Source organism: Dysidea avara, chromosome 1 (genome assembly GCF_963678975.1).
Source record: "Dysidea avara chromosome 1, odDysAvar1.4, whole genome shotgun sequence".
NCBI classification, from domain to species: Eukaryota; Metazoa; Porifera; class Demospongiae; order Dictyoceratida; family Dysideidae; genus Dysidea; species Dysidea avara.
The window spans coordinates 39,602,702-39,624,323 of NC_089272.1; the positions used below are offsets into that span (position 1 = coordinate 39,602,702).

The following is a 21,622-nucleotide window of genomic DNA, read 5'->3' on the forward strand; positions in this document are numbered from 1 at the left end:
GTAGGTTCTTCTATCAACTGGGAAAGATTAAGATCAAATATGACATCACAAAATTTTGAAGAAAAGGGATATTGGCCAGATAAGGAGCTCCAATTTATGTCACTACAATTAAAATCACCTAGCAAAACAATATTACTGGAGATGTTGTTAAGAGATTCAATGTAATCTAGAAATTCTTGCCAGTAATTCTCAGGGGGGTTAGGAGGAATGTATGCTAAACAGTAGACAGTTGGAGTAGTAACTCCAACACAGACAGTGAGTACCTCCACACTGGGAGGGGTTGATAACACTTGAATGGATTTAGAAGATTTTATGGCAAACATCACTCCACCTCCACGAGAACCACGGTCTTTACGAATTATGGTGTACATGCTGGGAAGTATTTCATTGTCAAAGATTTTATCAGACAACCAGGTCTCAGTAATGCCTACTATATCTAGGGATCTAGAATATACATAGTTCTGAAAACCATTGATTTTGTTGACAATGCTGCGTACGTTCATAAGACAGACATGATCTAGTCAATTTGAATTATTGGTAGCACCACTGGAAATCTCAGGAGACTCTAGGGTAATCAATGGTTCCTCTATTGGTGGTGGAATGTTGACTGTATTCCCTTGGGGAACTGGAGTAGTGGTTGTGCAATGCTGGAAGACAGAGTTTTTGAATTGACCAAAGAGTTGGTTGTTGACAAAGATACTGTTGTTTCGTATCTTGATCATTTTCCTTTCGTAGCCCTGCTAAAGCAGAGACCACCTTTCCTTTAGTAGGACTGCTTCCCTTGCCCTTTCTTCTGGGGAAAGATCAGGCTTGATAATAAGGGGAGATAACAGGGAGCCTTTGTTAGCTAGAATGGAGTTGACATCTAAAGTTCTTCGAAGTTTCACAAGAATGGGTCTTGGTCTAGGCTGCTGGACTTTGTATTTACCAAGACGGTAACAGTCCATAATAGTACTGGAATCAATGGCAGCTATGCTGCTGAAAATTTTAGACACTGAGTCAAAATCTTTTTGTAGACGCACTGGCTTAAATGTGTTGGGAAGACATTCCTCTACTCCATAAACAACGACATTGAACTTTCTGTCAGGGGTAAAACCTGAGTTAGGTGGACCGAGTTGATTTTTGGGAACAACTGGGTTAGAATGGCTGACTTTGGAATCAGGTTTAGCAACTGGCTTGTTGAGCTCCTTAAGTGAGACCATTATTTCAGCAAGATCATTTTCTAGCTTTTCACTGCGGGTTGCGAGGTCGTCAACCTTGGTGGAAAGATTGGCGGCCTCAGGATGTTGATTTGCAGCAGTTGACATTTTGAAGCCTAGTAGTTGTTTGAGACGGGTGTGACACTGGTTGGATTTACACAAATAAAAGATGTTTTCTTGGTTCACTGCCAAAATTTCATTTAAAGACTTGTAATGACTTTTAGAGACACCTTCACAAGATGCATGGACCCAAGAAAAACACAGATCACATTGCAAAGCCTCACTGCTTTTGCCCGTTGTGTTACAACGCTTGTTACAATTAATGCAAACATCAACTGACTTACTATTGACGGCTTCTGCACGTAGCGTATCCGGTGAAACAGGATCTTGGGGCCTTTTCCTTTTGACACCGCCTGTTTCCGTGGGAGTCCTATACATGTTGATGAAGACACGAGTACATTAGTCTGGATAACGCGCACCCAAGCGTTCTTCAACGTCGAAGGAGCGTCTGAAAAAGAGGACAGCACAACAGCGACTATAATGATGATAGCAACCTTGTAGGGTACCGTTTTCACGCTAAATAACCACGGTACCACAATCTTTTCGCCTAGCGTGAATCTTCACTACAATCCTTATCACGAAAAAAAAATTTTTTTTAAATTTTTTTATGAGTGATTACGTACGAGAGATAGATCATGAAGCAACGAAGCATTATTGTTTGAAGCTACGTATTGTTGATGAAGGTTTTCATGCTGGTACAACGTTGTAAATGAGTCGGAACTAGTCCTACGCGGCCGCCCCTTCGCTTAAAGAGGAAGGGTCTGGTCACTCTAGCATTATTATTATTATTATTATTATTATTGTTTACTGAGCAGTCAGCCCTGCTGGTGTGCTCAGGGATCACATAAACAAATACATTAGGTACAATAATATGATTGGAGTCTAGCTGTAAATAGATCAGTATCTGCAATTTCAATTGTGTCAGTTGGTAGTATGTTCCACTCGTTTATTGTTCTTGAGAAATAGCTGTTTTGGTATGCCGTGGTGGATGAGGTAGGTAAAATATAGTGAAGATGGTGGTATTGTCTTGTTGGTCGTGTTTTTGGTAAGTAATAATGAGGAATTTGGAGTGATAACTGTTGGTAGTGTATCTTATGCAATATTTGTAACCTAGATAATTTCCGACGAATTTGTAATGTAGGCCATTTCAGCTGATCCAACATTAGAGAAACTGAACTGAATCTGCCATAGTCATTCAACACCCAGCGCGCTGCTCTTCGTTGTACTTTCTCTAACTCTGAAATATCTCCAATGTGGTAGGGATCCCAGACAGCAGATGCATACTCTAGTTGTGGTCTCACCATTGTTAGGTAAGCTGATTCTTTAACTTGTTTTGAACATTTGTTTAGATTGCGTTTTAAGAAATTGAGTGTTCTAGATGCTTTATTGACAACATTTGATATGTGAGGTGACCAAGACAGTGATTTATGAATTAAGACTCCTAGGTACATATGTTGATCAGATATATCTAGTATGTGACTGCGAAGTGTGTAGTCGTAAGTGAGTGGTGATAAGGATCTTGTGCAACGTATAACTGTACATTTACTAATATTGAACTTAAGTTGCCAAGTATCGGCCCATTCTGACAGTTTATTTAAATCTTCTTGAAGTCTGTTGATGTCTTCTACACTATTGATAACTCTATAAAGCAAGCAATCATCAGCGAACAGGCGGAGTGGTGAGTTGATGTCTTTAGTTATGTCATTTATATACAATAAGAACATTAGAGGTCCAAGAACTGTGCCTTGTGGTACCCCAGACATTACCGACACTGGACTAGAGGATTCACTATTTAAAACAACACACTGAGTACGTTGGGTAAGCCAAGTTTGGATCCAGTTATAAGTACTGCCATTAATTCCATAATATCTTAGTTTGGTCATTAAGCGTTGGTGTGGTACTGTATCGAATGCTTTAGAAAAATCCAATAGGATGATATCTATTTGTTTCTGATGGTCTAGAGCAAAGGATATGTCTTCTGTAAGAGTAATTAGTTGAGTTATGCATGAATGATTAGATCTGAACCCATGTTGATTTTCAATTAATATGTTGTTTTCGTTTAGATGGTTGATGATGGAATGATATATAATGTGTTCCATAACCTTTGCACAAATGGAGGTCAAAGATATGGGGCGATAATTACTAACACTACTGTGGTTACCTTTCTTGAATACTGGACATATATTGGCTTTTAACCAATCAGATGGCAATGAGTTAGTTGACAGAGAATGATTGAAAATTATGTGTAATATTGGTGTTATTTCATCTGCGCAATGCTTCAAGATGTAAGGGGATATATGGTCTGGACCACTAGCTTTATTTGTATCAAGTGTTATAAGTAACTTATGTATTCCAGATTGTGAGATAGATATATCAGTCATGTTGGGTACTTCAGTATTACTATCCATAGTAGGCATTGTTAACAAGTTTTCCTTTGTAAACACAGATTTAAAGTGATTATTCAAAGCATTTGCTTTGTCTTTTGCATGATGGATTGTTTGGTCACCTATAAGTAATGTCGGAATATCATGTTTATCTTGTTTTTTGGCTCTGATGTATTTCCAAAATTGTCGACGATTTCCACTGAAGGAGTTATTAAATAATCTGCTGTAATAGTTATTGTGTGCTGCTCTCACTTTCAAATTTATAGAATTCTTTAATTTACGATAAGCATCCCAATCAGATTGTAAAGCGGTTCTTTTAGCTTTGTTGTACAAACGTTTTCGAACTTTCATATCCTTTTTCATTTGTCTATTTATCCATGGCAGTCTATTACTTGATTTATTTACTTTGTGTGGAACATGATCAAGAACAGCCTTGTGAACTGTTTGCTTAAACTCTTGCCATAGCTGATCAACAGATCTAGACTGAGGGTTACTGAGCAGGAAAGCATTTCTAAAGGTTATGAGATCATCTTTTATTGATTGAATATCTCCTTTATGGTATAAAGCAACTTTGTGTTGGTTTCTACTTGATGTTGGTTTATGAATTATGTCAAAATCAAATATTATAGCATCATGATCAGAAATACCAGGTACAATGTCAAGATCAGAAATTCTTGGGTAAGAAGAAAATACTAAGTCCAATAGACTATTCTGACGTGTTGGAAACTGTACAAACTGCTCAAGACCAGCGTCATTAATTACATCTATGAACAAGTTATTCAGTCCACTTCCATAAGTTGGTACACTAATTTGGCCATAACCAGTACTCCAGGAAATACCTGGAAAATTAAAATCTCCTATTAGTAGGATGTTCGGTGGAGAGTTTGATCGGTTCAGTAAGTTGGTTATAGATAAACGGAGTTGTTCTATGGGATATGAATCAGTATTTGGTGGGCGATAGAATATACATACATGAATAGGACATCGGTTCAACAGTGTCATTTTGGCCCAAATTAGTTCAGCTTCTGTATCCAGCGATGGTTCTTCTACAACATTTAAACATTTCTTTATACACAAAAAGACACCACCACCACCCATAGTACGATCTTTCCTAAACACATTATAATAATCAGGAAATATCTCAGGCGTGAAAAAAGATTGATCAAGGTGAGATTCACTTCCTCCTATCACATCTGGATTATGTTCATCCACTAGTGCCAAGAACATTGCCTTTTTGGTGTCACTTCTCAAACTGCAACAGCATTACAAATTTGTAGCAGTGGAATGTAATTAAACAATGACATCACAACAATGGCAACAAGAATAACAAATCTGACGACCATACAATGTAAGCAGGTCTCAGTTACACCGTATAGACGACTACCAGCAGCCTCAGTCATTATCTCATCTTCATGAAACTTCGCGATAATATCTTTCACTCATTACGTAATTCCATAGTATCTATGGTAAATTCTAAACAAACATCAATAAAATTCAGTAATTACCAACAACGCGATCTGATTGGTGTTACCTGTTTTCGGTAACAGGCTACAAAGTTTGTATGCTAGAGTGACCAGACCCTTCCTCTTAATGCAAAGGGGCGGTCGCGCCAGACTAAGTCGGAACAGTGCTCAGGTGGAAAATCTCATGCAGTGAATCCAGGGGCGTAGCCAGGATTTTTTGAAGGGGGGTTCCAGCACCAGCATTGAGTTACTAGAAGCAGGGGTCTGGGAGCGCAGCCCCCAGCCGCTGAGAGACTTTCAATATTTTAATAAATCAAAACTCAGCAAATTGCTATATTTTATGCAAAAAGTACATTAATTATGATGCATTAAGTGCCCCTGGGATGAAGGTAGTACTAGATAAAGTCACCTAGTGGAAACAGACAGCATAACACATAGAGAACACATATAGTAATCTGTAAGTGATGGTTATATCTCACTGTGGTATAGGAGCCATGAATCCACTGATACAAATGACAATCAAAACAATATAACTATACAAATATGCATAGCATGAATTCATTTTGCATAACACAAGTGATAAATTACTGGAGCTATAATAAAATGATAATTGATATTAAAAGTTGTAGAGTTGTGTATAATTGTTTAGCATAATTTTCCGCGGTATGAGCTAACACTACAAGCCAGTGAATACCTCACAAAAAGTGGAAATTTGCTAGGTGTAGTCATATTGGCAAGATATACATAAGTGATTGTATGCTTCAAACTGTCGTATTTATGAAAGTAAAAAATTGTAGAAAAGGTACTGTTTTGCAAGTTGGCAATTTAATACTGCATAAAGTGGTGTATATACAGCTGCCGCAGCATTACCAAGTTCTATTGTGTTATTTTTATTTCAGGAAAACAATGTTGGTAGCAGTTCACAGCGTCGAGGTTAGTACAATGGCTACCACTATTGTAACAATTTGTATGTATTTTTTGCAATCAAGGTTCTCATCTGAAAACGTGTAGGCATTGTCACCATAGAGTACCAGTTGCATGTAAGAAATGCAAACATTGCTACCACTCATTTCTACGTGTCCCACTGATAAACCCCACCAATAGGTTGAGGAGGAATCCATATAGCCTTTGGAAGCAAATCAGAACAAAAGTATGTAGCTCGTGATGTATTGTAGTGCTACGGTAATTAGCAACCTAATGTACTGTATATTGTTGTTAATGTATGTTGTTAATTTTTTGTCAATATAATAGAAGTAAGTTAGTACATAAACAAATGTTGAAATTTGTAAGTATAGTCTTTGAAGAATGCTGCTTGCATGGTATGCAAATTGATTCACTTAATTATATGCTATTCTGTAACTTAGCCCTGGCCATGGTCTGTAGCTACAGTATCCATTGGTGATGATCATTGTAGTTGAACATCATGTGACATCACAATTAGTAAACCTGGATAAAGAACCAAGTATAAAAACAATTTACTTACAAGCTACAATCAAATGGAAGTAGAGACCTGTGATATACTCAAAATATTTTAATAAACATTGTGTCCTAAATGAGCATGAAGGACAGGGGTGCTAATATATGAACCAGGCAAACTCCTGGCATACGTATGCAGCATGCTTCTTAGTAGGCCTGTGTCAAATATTCCAGCAAAATAAAAAGCATGATAGGCTAGCGTGCTATGTCAATATAATGCTAGCATATTAGGTAGATATATCAAACTATGGAGCTTAATTCCATCGATACTTCCTAATAGAGCAGTCATTGGAAAATGCAAACTGCAATGTAGCACTAAAATACATTGTACAAACCTCCTTTGATCAATACTCTCTAATAGAACAGTCACTTTGTAGTGAAATGCTCTAATAAAGAGAGTATTAACTGATTAAAGTATTCCAAAATATGGTAAGAAATGTGTTGTTAATCTAGGAACATAATGCAAGTAAAATGGGGGACACTGAAGGGATTCCTGAAAGCGTTTTGGGTGAAATTAGCTCAGGCCAACTTTTAGTAATAAATTAACTGAGTTGTAACAAATGTATGCTTTGCATAGATTTGACCTTCTCTCCATTCCATGTTCCATCCGACCCTCATGGCATATAATTATTATCAAGTGTATGGAGCAGAATTTTCTTTTTTTTCCACTGGCGGATTCAGGCCTTTGGCGAAATCATAATTCAAAAAATGTGGTATGTGTGCTACTGCTATCACAGTGTTGCTTGTGCTCTGCTATGAATCTAGTGTATCATAACTAGCATTGAGCTAGCTATACTGTGATGGCTGGGCAAAAATTGATGGCTGGAAAGGAACTGCGATGGTTGAACAAATGCCTGCTCATGCCCACTCCGTGGTGTGTGTGTTTATACACTTGTGTGTGTACATGTGCATGTGTGTGTATCTGTCTAATATGTGTACACATTTGTGTGCATTTGTCCATGTACTTGTGTGTGTGGTGTGTGTGTATGTGTGTGTGCATGCTTATAATATAATTATGTATATGTGTGTTTGTGTGTATATCTACATGAGTGTATCTGTGTGTGTACATATGTGTGTGTGTGTGTGTGTGTGTGTGTGTACGTGCGTGCATGCGTATGTGTGTGTACGTGTGTGCATGTGTGTACATGTATAGTGTGTGATTGTGTGTGTGTTTGTGTGTGTGTGTGTGTGTGTGTGTGTGTGTGTGTGTGTGTGTGTGTGCAAAATTTTATAACCATATGTGCACATAGTTTAGTGGGTGGCGACGATTGTGTGGTAGCAATAGTCTGGCCATTAGTTTATTTTTTGTATGATAACTGATGAAATCCTGGGAACACATCTCAGTTTTTTTATTGGTTATTCTTCTATTAATTAAGTCAACCCAGCAGTAGTAATGGAAAAGTGTGGACACTGATGAAGCGATTGACAACCTCTTGCATCTCACTTATTGGATTGAAAGCAGGTGGATTGTGCCATCATCTGTGAACCTCCTGCTGAATGCTAATCTACGAAATACATGCTAATCAATAAAGCAAAGTGCAAAGATTTTCTTTCAAGCAATAAAATAGTTTGAGTTTGGCTGCCTTTCCATTGTTCATACAGTACCATTGCTGTATACATTGAAGGCGACCAAACTCAAACTATTTATACAAGGTAGAGGCCACCATAAAGTGCTATGCAATGGTGACACAACCAGCTGTGATACAGTAGGACATCAAATCTCGATTATCCAAACTCTTGATCATCTGAATACTGTGAACAGTTTAAGTGACTGTTCTATTGGAGTATTCTGTCATTAGGTGAACGTTCTATTAGAGTAAGTGTATGTTCTATTAGGGTAGTTGTACGGAACTTTCTATATAAATGTATGGGATTCATTTATTCAGACAAATTCACTTATCTTAAACATTTTTATTACTGAACTGGCACACAAATGCTTGGATAGTGGAGGTTCTACCGAACTTACTATACATCACAGTTAGAGGAAACATAATACAGGTTGTCTTATACGTAAACAATTTACTTGTTAATGTGTGACCCAGTCCTACACCTGCAGATACTGTAAGTTAGTGACTACTTTACTCATGGCTATAGACTGAAGTATCCTTTAGTGTATCTGCAGGTGTAAGTGACTTCCTTTGTTTTATTTCTATGATCCCTAATCAACTTAAAATTCCTAATTTTTACTTTATAGTTACTTGTATATGTGACTGGATTTTGGAAAAACGATCCAAAACACACATTAGAAGTTTCAAGATAAATGGTTTTAATTCAAGTCAGCATAACTCACCAAGAATAGCAAGCACATGTATGAAATTTACACAAACGATGCATCAGTCTATTACCTTTCAGATCACTACCAGTACTTGTAACTGCTTGTGGAGTTTCCCACCAAATAAGATAGAAAACTGAGCAGCTGGATGAGCAACGTTAGTATCATGAGTGGTCACAAAGGGGTGGAGGGTGAGAGGTCATGGATTGGGCTAAAGAAAATCTTCAAAATGGAAGCAAATCACGATTGGAGTCCAGACACAAGATTACAGGTCTGTACAGAAAAAACACCTGGCCAACATTGTTAGGCTGTCCACCAGTAAATCAGTGATTCTTTCCAAGCCAGGTCCTTCACAAGGCCAGAAACCCTCATTCGAGCTCTCCATGCCACCCAGAAAAGATGTCTGTTAAAACCAGCCTCGAGTAGTTACATGCTCCACAGCTATCAATTATTTTTCGTGAAGAAGGAAGGCCAATTAATGATGCAAGAGAGCAACATGGTACAGTGGACAAATCATAATCAGCACAGCAGATTCGTAAATCTGCTGTCATTACCTTGGCTGTCTAAAATTTCTGGAGCCATATACCTAGCACTAACAGTTCTTATGGCAAGCAGGCAGGCAGATGAATTGCAAATGAATTTCAAAATTACTGTAGACTAAAGTATTCAACTTTTTACTTCATTGACAAAGGTACAACATCATTAAAGCTATACTAATGCATTCCAGGTGCAAACTTTATTGCAAAGATGTATTTTAAAGTGCAAAAATGTCTTACTGATCCCTACTTATTAAGCACTAACGTACGTCATGATAGGAAGAAAGAAAATGCTAATTTCACACAACATAGCTCTGGGCTCCTTTCTTCAAATGGTAGGATTTTTAAACTACAAGTTCCCTAATCCTTCAGCACTCCACATACCTACTGTAATCTGAACAAGATAATCTAATGCATTCATCAAGCATGAGCCATCAAAATTCGGCTTAATATCTTCACTATTTTCAACTTTCCATTTCAAAGGCTTAGATTTTTCTCCTTTTATCATACACCTTACAAAAACATTGTAAAATGCAATTCACTACTCAGTTGCTTTGTAAAAGTTGTTGTATTTTAAGTACACAAATTCACATACCAAGTGTGGTGCAAATCTGATACGTAAGTGCTGTAGGCAATTATTTGCAATAAAAGACCGTATGTGACTGAATTTGACAAAACCCGGCTTCAACACAAAAAGCTTCGTTATGAGATATGGAATCATTGTGTAGTGTGGTGCATGGCATGTGTAACACATGTACATGAGAAGGTGTGATGTGTAATAAAGGTGTAGCTTTCAAAAACCAGGGTGAAAAGTGTAAAATAAAAGATGGCAGTCAAGAAATGACTGCAATAATGTTGATGGTAATACATTTTAATAATGGCTGTGTGTATTACCAGGAGCCCATAAGCGTGACTTGCGGCACTTATGGACTCCTGCCGCCTTTGATTTTAAAACTTTTTACCCTGATTTTTGAAAGCCATGCCCTTTTTACAGCTTGCTGTTTTTGTTTAGATTATCAAGACACACAATAGTGTGTCGTGCAGCCCAAGAAGCCAGTGCGCCACACCGTGGGTACATGTATATTGACAGGAAGAAAGAAAATGTCATTTTCACACCTTTGTATCGCGATGATCCCTTATCCGATTGGAACCAAATTTGCTACAGAGTTGCCCACTTGTCAAGGGAGTCTCTTGTCAAAGGAGTCTACATACCAACTTTGAAGGAAATCACTCCTGCCATTTCGGAGATACGAGCTGCTAAAGTTTCAATTTTTTTCTTCTTTTTCTTTTCCTTTTTCATGTTTTCGCACACTTGAAAAAATTGCTATAAAACGCAAACGTGTACTCTGATCACCTTGCAATTTGCACACAGAACGGGAGTCCAAAGGCAAATCCTAGCATCAAATTTGGTGTACATCCGATAAATGGTTCAGGAGTTATGACTGATGGTTCATGTAAAACAAGATTGATTTGTTGTCACGCCTACAGTGTAAACTGCTTCATGGAATGAGTTGAAAATTGCTATGTAGATGGAGTAACCATCAAAAAGTATAAGTTTTTATGCCTACTAGACAAACCGCTTAGTACAATGAGCTGAAAAGCTGGAATAATCTTCATAGAAAGTCCTTGCAGTAGCACAGAGGAATCGGATTACAAACCACTGAGTTATGATTCAAAAGCCAACTCCATGTAGCAATGAGAGATCGAATAGAACAGTCACCCTAATATAGCATTCAGCTAATTTATTACTCCATTATAGAATTCTATTACATTACAAGTTATTCTGTAGGGAGTTCAGCTGCAAACAGTTAATCTTATAGAGAGTTTAGCTACAAGCAATTCACTCTGTAGACGTTCTGCTACAAACAAGTCTTTATGCAGAGAGTTTAACCCCGGCTCTCACTGTCAAATTTGTAGAGGCTCCAATCTACTGTTTCTAAACTGCTATAGCTTACATACCATACCATATAATCCTATAAAACTATAATATCAAATTACTCGCTATAGAACAAGGAATTCGTTTATGAAGTTGTTGTTTACACAAGAGCAACCGTATGAAATGTGATCTAAGTGAAACCAAATATAAAATTTCACTACTTAACTGGCTAGCACTGTTTATAATAATACAATAAACATCTCCAACCTGTTTACAGTTGAAGCGATTATCTCTAAGTCAAGTTTTCCAGCATTTGAACAAGTGCGCATGCACATACAAGCACGAGGTCACTGTTTTGAGGCATACAAAACTAGCAATACGCCACTCCAACCTATATGATCCCTCTCCTTACTGTTCCTTTTATTAGTAGTGCCATTATCAAATCAAAGAATTGTCTACAATGCTTGTTATCAACATTCTGAAAGTACGTGATTGTATGATCTAACTGTGCAATAGTGCGCAAGAGACTGGTTATCCCTGTTCCCGTTCACTTAAGGGCGTGCCCACTACAGGATAAGTGCAAGGGCTACTAAAATGCTTGACTGAAGTTACAGAGCATTTAGAATGTGATGCTATGGGCGTTTATAATCAAAACCACCATGTGGCGGTTAGAGGGTTAACAACCAAAATCCACCATGTAAAGAATTCAGTTTTTCTAACAAGTTACTCTGTAGAGAGATCAGCTAGAAACAGGAGAGAGCTCAGCTAGAAACAGTCACCTTGTAGAGTGTTCAGCTACAACAAGAGAGATCAGATAGAAGAAGCCACCTTGTAGAGGGTTCAGCTGTGAAGTTATCACCCTAGAGAGAGTTCAGCTAGAAAAATATCACCCTGTATAGAGTTCAACTACAAAGAAACCATCCTGTAGAGAGATCAGCTAGAAACAAGTCACTCATAGAGACATCAGCTACAAAGAAACCATCCTGTAGACAGTGCAGCTACAACAAATCACCCTGTAGAGAGTTTGGCTACAAAAATCACCCTGTAGAGATGTATCAAGCTACAAACAAATCACCTTGTAGAGAGTACAACTAGAGAGATCAGCTAACAGAAGTTACATTGTAAAGAGATCAGCTAGAAGAAATCACCTTGCTGAGAGTTCAGCTACAAAGAAACCGTCCTGTAGAGAGTTTAGGTACAAACAAATCACCCTGTAGAGAGTTCAGCTACAACCACATCACCCTGCATAGAGTTCGGCTACAAAGAAACCATCATGTAGAGAGTTCGGCTGCAAACAAATCACCCTGTAGAGAATTCAGCTACAAACAAATCGCCCTGTAGAGAGATCAGCTAGAAGAAGTCACCTTGTAGAGAGTTCAGCTACAAAAAACTACCCTGTAGAGAGTTCAACTGCAGACAGATCACCTTGTAGAGAATTCAACTATAAACAAGTCACCCTGTAGAGAGATCAGCTATAAAGAAACCATCCTGCAGAGAGTACAGCTACAAACCAGTTACCCTATAGAGAGATCAGCTAGAAACAAATCATCTTGCAGAGAGTTCAACTACAAACAATCATCCTGTAGAGAGTTCAGCTATAAAAAGATCACTGTGTAGATAGTTCAGCTATAAGAAGTCACCTTGTAGAGAGTTCAGCTACAAAGAAACCACCATGTAGAGAGTTCAGCTGTAAACAAACCACCCTGTAGAAAATTCAGCTACAAATAAATCACCCTGTAGAAAGATCAGCTAGAAGAAGTTTCCTTGTAGAGAGTTCAGCTACAAAGAAACCATCATGTAGAAAGTTCGACTACAAACAAGTCACCCTGTAGAGAGATCAGCTAGAAGAAGTGACCTTGTAGAGAATACAGCTACAAAGAAACCATCATGTAGAGAATTCAGCTACAAACAAGTCACCCTGTAGAAAGATCAGCTAGAAGAAGTTACCTTGTAGAGAGATCAGCTACAAAGAAACCATCAAGTAGAAAGTAAAGGTACAAACAATTCACCCTGTAGAGAGATCAGCTAGAAGAAGTTACCTTGTAGAGAGTTCAGCTACAAAGAAACCATCATGTAGGGAGTTCAACTACAAATTAAAAAAAATCACTCACTAGAGAGATCACCTACAAAAAAGTCACCCTGTAGAGATATCAGCTAGATACAAGTTACCCTATAGGGATCAGCTACAAACAAATCACCCTGTAGAAACATGTGTTGGAAACAAATCACCATGTACAGAGTTCAGCTAGAAGCAAGTTAGCTACAAACAATGGGAGTTTCAGCTACAGTTCAGTTATGTATAAGAAGTCACCTTATTACCTACAGTATGATTATCTCTCATTGATAAATATACAAATATTTTTAATCAGACAAAAAGCTGTACACAACATTTCTTCCTTTGTTCCACAATTCCTGCAGAAAAGAAAAAAAACAAGTTAGAAGGAAGCACCAAAGCCAGTTAATGGCCAGCTTTGTGGCTTGCAATACAAAAAGAAGTGACATCTAAACCAAAACAGCCAAACTGTAAAAGGAATGCGGCCCTCAAAAAGGCCAGGACGAATAAAGATGTGAAATCAAAGGTGGCAGCCAAGAAATGGCTGTGATGGTAGGTTAATGGAAAAAATTTTAATTACGGCAATTCAGGTGAATTTGGTGCCAAATCCTAGTGGAAGAGGCAATGCAAATTCACCTGAATTGTCATAATTAAAGTTTTTGCTATTAACCTACCATCACAGCCATTTCTTGACCACCACCTTGAATTTCACATCTTTTTTCATCCTGGCCTTTTTGAGGGCCTCATTCTTTTTTTACAGCTTGGCTGTTTTGGTTTAGATAGTATGTATACCTACACTTGTGCACCATATTTTCTTGGTTAGACACCACACCTTTAATAGTAGTCACATTTGAATGATATCACAATTGAAACTAAGGCTTGAAACAATAGTTTTGAGTGGTTGAGTTTGAATAATTGCCACATAGTTTTTTGAACAAATGTCATGGAATTTAACCAAGTAAATATGATACATTCACACATACAGCACACATGAACATAGCCATATGTAGCTATTATTTATCACATTTTATGACTGATACTTTAGAAATAAACCGCTGCTGCTTTATCATTTTGGCTATTTGTTCTTGTGGTCTGACCATTGTCATATGGTACATCTATAAAAACCTCATAGAAGATAAAAGAAAGGCCACTAAAGGTATGTGCATAAATGAGAGGTACTTTGTACGTGCACACAATTAGTACAATTTTATGATAATAATTTTGATAAGTACTTAGTTAAGTGTTTAGTGCTAAGTGTTTGGTGCAGCTTAGTTTATGAGTGCTTGATTAAGTACATAGTAACGGAAGAAAAATGTATGCAATCATTTTCTTCCGTTACTATGTACTTAAACAAGCACTCATTACATGCATTTAGGGACCCGCCGATTATGCTGGCATAATAATGAGCATAATAGGTGCCTGAAAGCATTGAGCATAATGCTAGCATAATAGGCAGAAAACTTGTGCAATGCTATAAATTCTTGCTTATCAAAATACATATATCCGACAAAAAGATCGATATACTCTAAAAGAACAGTCAGTAACTCTAATAAAATTATCAGGTAGCTGACTGTTCTATTAGAGTATATCGATCTTTTCTGTGACATGCATTTTGACAAGCAAGGATTTACTGTCTGTGCTTCAACCACTTACTGCTTTTCCATAAAATGAAAAATTATTAGAAAAACATGGGAAATGAGGTAAAAGTATTGAGCATAATCTGAGCATAATAGGTAAATATTGAGCATTAATTTAAGCAGAATAGGTAAATTTTTTAGCAGTGCAGCATAGCATAATAGGTAAAATAATGAGCATAATCGGCGGGTCCCTACATGCATTGTTATTTCCCAAATGCTGTTTTGTTGTGTGATATCCTATAACTGCACAATGGTAAAGTTTTAGTTACAAATGTTACAATTTTATGCATTCTATTATTGCATGCATTTTCTTTTCATCATTTCTGAACTAAGTTGCACTATCATAAAATTATCAAAATTATTATTATAGAACTTATTGTGCTTTAAGTTTAAAACCAAATGCAGGTACAATGCACTGTATATGTTCAGTATTAATTTTGTATTTTAATGCACATTGTGCTTTACATCAAAATATCTTGAAAATTGTTCCTATTATGCTGGCATAATGCTTGATGCTTTTTAAAATTATGCTAGCATTTACCACAAGCCTGTTTTTGTCTGCATAATATTTATGTGTTAATCATTACATTATGCAACATGTCTACAATTTTTATAGATGCAGGTGATAAGACATTGCGAAAAACCAAGTATGTCTATATGTGTCTTACTTATTGCCTATGCTTGTTTGTAATACCATACAATTTATTTATGGAATGTACACATAGTGAGTAAGATCTAAAATACTGGTGAGCTCCATAGATGGAGTATATATAGCCAGGCTTCTGTAACAGTAAAACATTCCTGGACTCCACTCATTCAAGCACAGTCATGCAATTATGAAATTTATATATAAATATATTACAAATCCATCCTACTGTGGACTCTTCATACATAATATGTTTATAAAGATGCATGGTTGTGTTACCTATAATCGTTAAATGTAGCTACTGCTACATTGCTGCTTTCCGTAGTTATGTACTTGTATTACATTACAATTTGCATGATACATACTGTAGGCATGTGAATTTGACTTCACATAACTCTTAGACTACCTATTCATCAATCACTCACATCTCTTCATCAATTCATTCATACCATACCAGTCTATTACTTATGCATAACTGAATTAGGATTAAAATGTCCACTACTATATATATATATATATATATGTGTGACCAGATTTTACAAAACCGATCCAAATCGCACATCAGGCAAAATCAAACTAACACCACCAGTGGATAGCTACACTATCGTACTACTAGTTTTGACCCTCAGTACTACTCAAACTACTCAAGGCTGGTTTTAACAGACGTCTTTTCTGGATGGTGTGAAGTGCTCAAATGGCGGTTTCAGGCCTTGTGAAGGACCTGGCTTGGCAAGAATCAGTGGTTTACTGGTGGACAGCCTTATAATGTTGGCCAGACGTTTTCTCTGTTGATTTTGCTACATATCAGCCACTAAGGAGCCAGCATAGCACTGTAATCTCGTGTCTGGACTCTAATCGTGGTCTGCCTCCATTTTGAGGTCTATCTCTTGCCCTCCCTGCCACCCCCCACCCTCCACCCCTTTGTGAGTACTCGTGATACTACTTTGCTCGTCCAACTGCTCAGATTTTCTATCTTAATTGGCAGGAAGCTCTATAAGCAGCTACAAGTACTGGAAGTGGCCTGAAAGGTAACAGATTGATGCATCTTTTGTGTAAATTTCATACGTGTGCTTGCTATCCTTGGAGAGTTATGCTAGCTTCAGTTCTTTAAAACCGTTTATCTCGAAACTTCTAATGTGCGATTTGGATCATTTTTCCAAAATTCAGTCACATATAGACAACCACCCTTGGTTCATTACTTTTATGACTATGATCCCTAATCAGACTTAACATTTCCTTCTTTCTGTTTGTTTTTATTTATAACATAATTATGACTAATGAACCCATGTAAACCACATGAAAAGGAAGAAGATGCCAGGCATGCCATTAAATAAATTTTGTGCCTGAACACATGCCCAAACTATCCTGTGGAGCAATTAACATGCCATTATGCTTGGTTTTCAGCTATGTTCAACCTGTTACACAGCATTAAAAGTGAAGAACACTAAGTGAAGGACCTCTGTAATCAATCCTGTCACAACAGAAAACTTGGACAATTCTAGTTACTTAGGGAATTGTCATTCTGCACTACCATAAATTGACACCTTTTGCTGTCAGCAAAGGTGAATGGGACACAAAGAAGGACACATGTATAAGTTTATGAAGCATACTGCAGTATGCCAAAAGGCACTGGTGACATGTTTCTAGCTGTACTTTTTACTGGGTTACCTGTTTCTAGCTGAACTCTCTATAGGTGACTTGTTTCTAGCTGAACTCTCTAAAGAATGATTTGCTTGTAACTGAACTCTCCACAGTATGATTTTTTTGTAGCTGAACACTCTACTGGGTGACCTGTTTGTAGCTGAACTGTCTGGGGGAGAGAGAGAGAAAGTGCCACCCTCCCCTTTCAGAAATTTTTATGGTGTTGCTCCTTATACATAATTCAAACATTTTTAATGCAGTTTATAATATAATACGGTAAATCTGTTTCTAGCAAATTTTTATCCATATAGGCATAGCACAAGAGGGAAATAGGTGGGATAGCACTCTCTCTGCATTTAGAGATTGAGATACTCTAATAGAACAATCGTTTACTCTAATAAAGCAGTCAACAATATAGAACATTGTTTGTCAGTTTAAACAACTAAAATGCTTGATATAAATTGAGTTACTGATTCTATTCTCACCTAAGAAATTCTTTGGAGATGAAAAATCATGCATCTGCATACCACATGCCAGGACTACGTATATATTGCGATGCTTGTGCAGGACACCTTATACTTTAAGCTTGAACATTCTATGAATTTTTTCAACTTGAATTACTACCAAAATCATTTTCAAAAGGTCAAGTTTTCAAAATTTCCTTGTAGACTTTATAGCTACTACCAGCTCATGCTTCCAGTTTTGAATTTTCATAATCGTTTACAAAATTGTCACCAAATTATTTTAATCTCAGAATATACTATACTTACTTCATTTTCTAGCTCAGTATATACTGCAGCTACACTGTACTATTAGCATTCATACTTTTCCCAGTGTTGAACTCAGCAAATTCAGTAAAAATTATCACCAAATTTAATCTCAGAATGTAAATTTTTCAAAATTTCCTTGGGGAGCAACCTAGGCCTTTACACTGTACTAATTCTGTTTTCTATAGCTCAGTAGCTATTCATATTTCCAGTGTTTAACTATAACAAATTTCAGTTAACATTGCATCCAAATTCAATCTCAGAATGTTAATTTTTTTCAAAATGTCCTGGCCAGGGGGTAGAATGCCCTGAGACCCTCCTAGAAAGTTCATGCATGCTTCACATTTCATGGAGTGTGCTTCGCACACAGTGGAGTCACTTCTGCCAGTGTACCCCCCTTAGCAAAATCCTGGATACACCCTGATACCATGGAACTTTACAGCCAACCCCTGCATGGTTGGCCAGAGCTCCATCAATAACTTAGACTTGTTGTATGGACTTGGAAAAAAGCAGACCACTAAATTAAGCAGTGAAGTTTGACTGTATTCATGCTGCTTTGTGTTTGTGTTCAAAATATAAACATGCACGTATTGTCATGGGTACAAGACCACATTCAGTATGTTAAAGCATTATGCAGACATATTTCTTCCCCACTTTTCATGGTAGTTATTTCCTGCCTTTATGATGCGCTCTGTTAACCTTTGAGTGTTTTTTTTTTGCTCTGATTTGATGTGTACAGCATACAGTACTATAATTATGGTGCATAATGTGCAAGTTCCAAACCTGTATTTGCCTGGGTTTTGGTACTTGTACCTACCTAGCTACCTGCTTTGTTTTTTTACCTTTTCCCTACAGGTATACACGTCTGACAGAAGCTACTAGCACTTAAAGATACAACTTAAACTTTTTTATGTTTTACTTTTACATTGCACTGACAACTTGCTGTTTGCATCATAATTAATTTTGTTGTTTTGATAGGCTGATATCTTGCATTCATATTTATAACACTAAATGATGCATATATAGTATACTATAGTATATGCAAACTATGTATGCAGTACTGTATATTAGGGATCGTGAAGGTTTGGGCTTTTCTGGTCTAAAATATCACCCTAAATTCAGCCTCACAATACCTTCATGGTGCCTTGGCAGTATTGGTTAGGTATAACCAAGCCCAGAAGTGCCTTCAGTATTACCTAAAATACTTCCAAAAATTACTACAAATTATTTAAAATTATATTTAGTGGAATTTTCTGCTGACTGACTGACTAATGTCTTCAGACAAGCGTAACTTGACAACAGTTAAGGCTGCGGGATTGATTTTTTAGTATTTGACATCAGTTTGTCCTGTATTATTGATAGTTGGGGCATGCAAATTTTCTGTATTTTACGTGGTGACTGGATTGATTGTAGAGGGGCTTCTTCTTCATTTGTAGCATTGTGTAAAGGGCTGAATGTAGTTGAAAGCGAAGCGCAATGGCCACTTCACTTTTGAGTCAGTAATTAATAGCTGGACCATGCATTCAGATGAAACATTAACTCTGGTTTCTTTTGATGTGGTATATGCAGCTTCACCAGTCACAATAATGTTACAAAAAAGTAAATAAACAACAAAATAATTAGGAATTTTAAGTTCGATTAGAGATCATAGAAAAAAAGTTGGGAAACAAGGGAGGTTACCTACACCTGCAGATATAATAGTGGACCTTAATTCCTAATTCAGTCATTGGCATAAACTGAAGTAGGGATTAAATGTCAACTAGTATATCTGGAGGTGTAGGCAACTTCCCTTGTTCCCTACTTTTTCTCTATGATCTCTATGCATAATCGAACTTAAAATTCCCAATTTTCCTTATATATATATATATAATATAGGTATATACACATGTATGATATACAGTATTTAAGATGCATCAATCTTATAGTATATATATGCATACATATGTTCTAGTCACATAATTATACAACTTGCAACTTTCTATAGAATTTCAATTCTACTAAGCAACATTTGTATGGAGAAGTTGTTAAAATGAATAGGAGTAGTAATGAGTAGATTTTCAATTCTACTACATACAGTGGAACCTCTCTAATCCAGGTGGTCTGGTGCATACTACCATCCATATCTCGGAAATGTCCGTAACTAAGAATTGCATGATATTATGCTTACTTAAATATAAGTAGTAATGTTGTTATTGCTATCAGTTAGTACTATGAAGTTTAGTGGGCAGAGGGGGAAGTTACTACAGAGTAGGCCTGAGCCTATTATGGCCAAAATTTTACCTATTCTTTCCAGGATTTCCCAAAAAATCTCCTATTATTGTTTTTGTTATTCTTGTATCCAGCCTATTTTATTATTCTCAGTCTGTGGTTAGCTAGTCACTTAGTTTTCAAGATGCTGCTATAAGTAGTTTTGTCCGAATTATTAATAGCCATATATGAAGCATTCCACCTTGCACATCATTTTTCTATCCATAATAGTTACAGCAGACTTAGAATATATAGCTATCTACAATTACTGTAATGATTCAAGTGTGTTTAATTACTAGTGTATTATAATAATATGCTGTAACTACTGTATAGCTACTAAGTTAGGTAGATAATAATGCTCAAAGACTTGAAGAAGATACACTGGCATAAGATGTACAAGTTTCAGAATTGCAGATAAACATGCAGTTAAATCCCTGATGCTGGTTGTAGATTGTTAACATGAAGCAATTTGACTGCTCTATTAGAGTATCTGAGCGTTCTATTAGAATATATCGATCTTTTAGAGGCTTTTCAGCTCCTTTCAGCCAGCACTCCTGTCAGCTTTATATCATTTGTAGAAGCTTATCTTTTCTTCTAGGTAATCAAGAAGATACACGCCCCCTAATTCCACTGATTATTCTCGTGGTCGTCCGAATCAAGCCCGTAACCATCCTATTATTCTGGAATTATTCTCACGAAATTGGTGACCTACTATTCTCAAGATTATGCCGGAATAATAGGTGCAGGCCTACTACAGAGCATTTGTGGTCACTCCCCGGGGCTGTAAAATGTATTATCACCTAACGACCAAGTGGTAGTAGAATAAACAAGCCACCAAACAGGTAAACAGCAACCTTTTGGCTCCCTCCTCGTGCTTTCATCTAAACCAAAAGTTTAATATGGTCAATAAATTACAAGCCACATGACAAGTTCTGGCTGTCTAGACTATGGAGGTATCCAGATAATAGAAGTCCGGATAAGGGAGGTTCCACTGTATATAAAATGACATCCCATGTGCAACATCTATCCTCTACCATCTATCTGTACTGTAATAAGGTGATTGTGAGGGTTAGTAGTTTTAAATTTCTAGAAATAATTACTTAGAGTGACATCAAATTTGACCTAATGTTATATCGATAACCTTTAATAATGGAAACCATAACCTCCAAACTGACTATACATTCATTCACCCACACATTATGAACAATTGAAAAAGAAACAGCATGTACATATGCACATATTGTAGAAGTATGTAAAGCTCCTGAATAAAAACCTGAACTGAATATTAATTTTGTAGGTTATGAATTGAATATAATTGAGGAACAATATAACCACTCTCTGGATCATATGAAATCAATCTTATCA

General features: G+C 36.9%; 1 protein-coding gene across 18 annotated transcripts in view; it reads left to right on the plus strand.

Annotated features, from left to right (window-relative positions):
• LOC136264438 (uncharacterized) overlaps positions 1–19,043 on the plus strand; it is a 61,017-nt gene extending 41,974 nt beyond the window's left edge. For 6 of the 18 annotated variants that reach the window (XR_010705141.1, XR_010705146.1, XR_010705143.1 and 3 more), the window contains 5 exons: positions 6,006–6,039; positions 6,096–6,256; positions 14,365–14,475; positions 15,573–15,603; positions 18,866–19,043. Coding sequence is in view for 1 of the 18 variants with exons in the window: in XM_066059179.1 (XP_065915251.1) it covers positions 6,006–6,039; positions 6,096–6,146; positions 6,211–6,215 (90 nt within the window). In the remaining 17 variants the exon portion in view is untranslated. Of the gene's footprint in view, positions 1–2,060; positions 2,938–2,986; positions 3,078–3,133; positions 3,240–3,322; positions 3,473–6,005; positions 6,040–6,095; positions 6,257–14,364; positions 14,476–15,572; positions 15,604–18,865 lie in introns of those variants that run through there. The other 12 variants (XR_010705145.1, XR_010705147.1, XR_010705131.1 and 9 more) reach the window with 11 other exon arrangements.
• Positions 19,044–21,622: the final 2,579 nt, after the last annotated feature.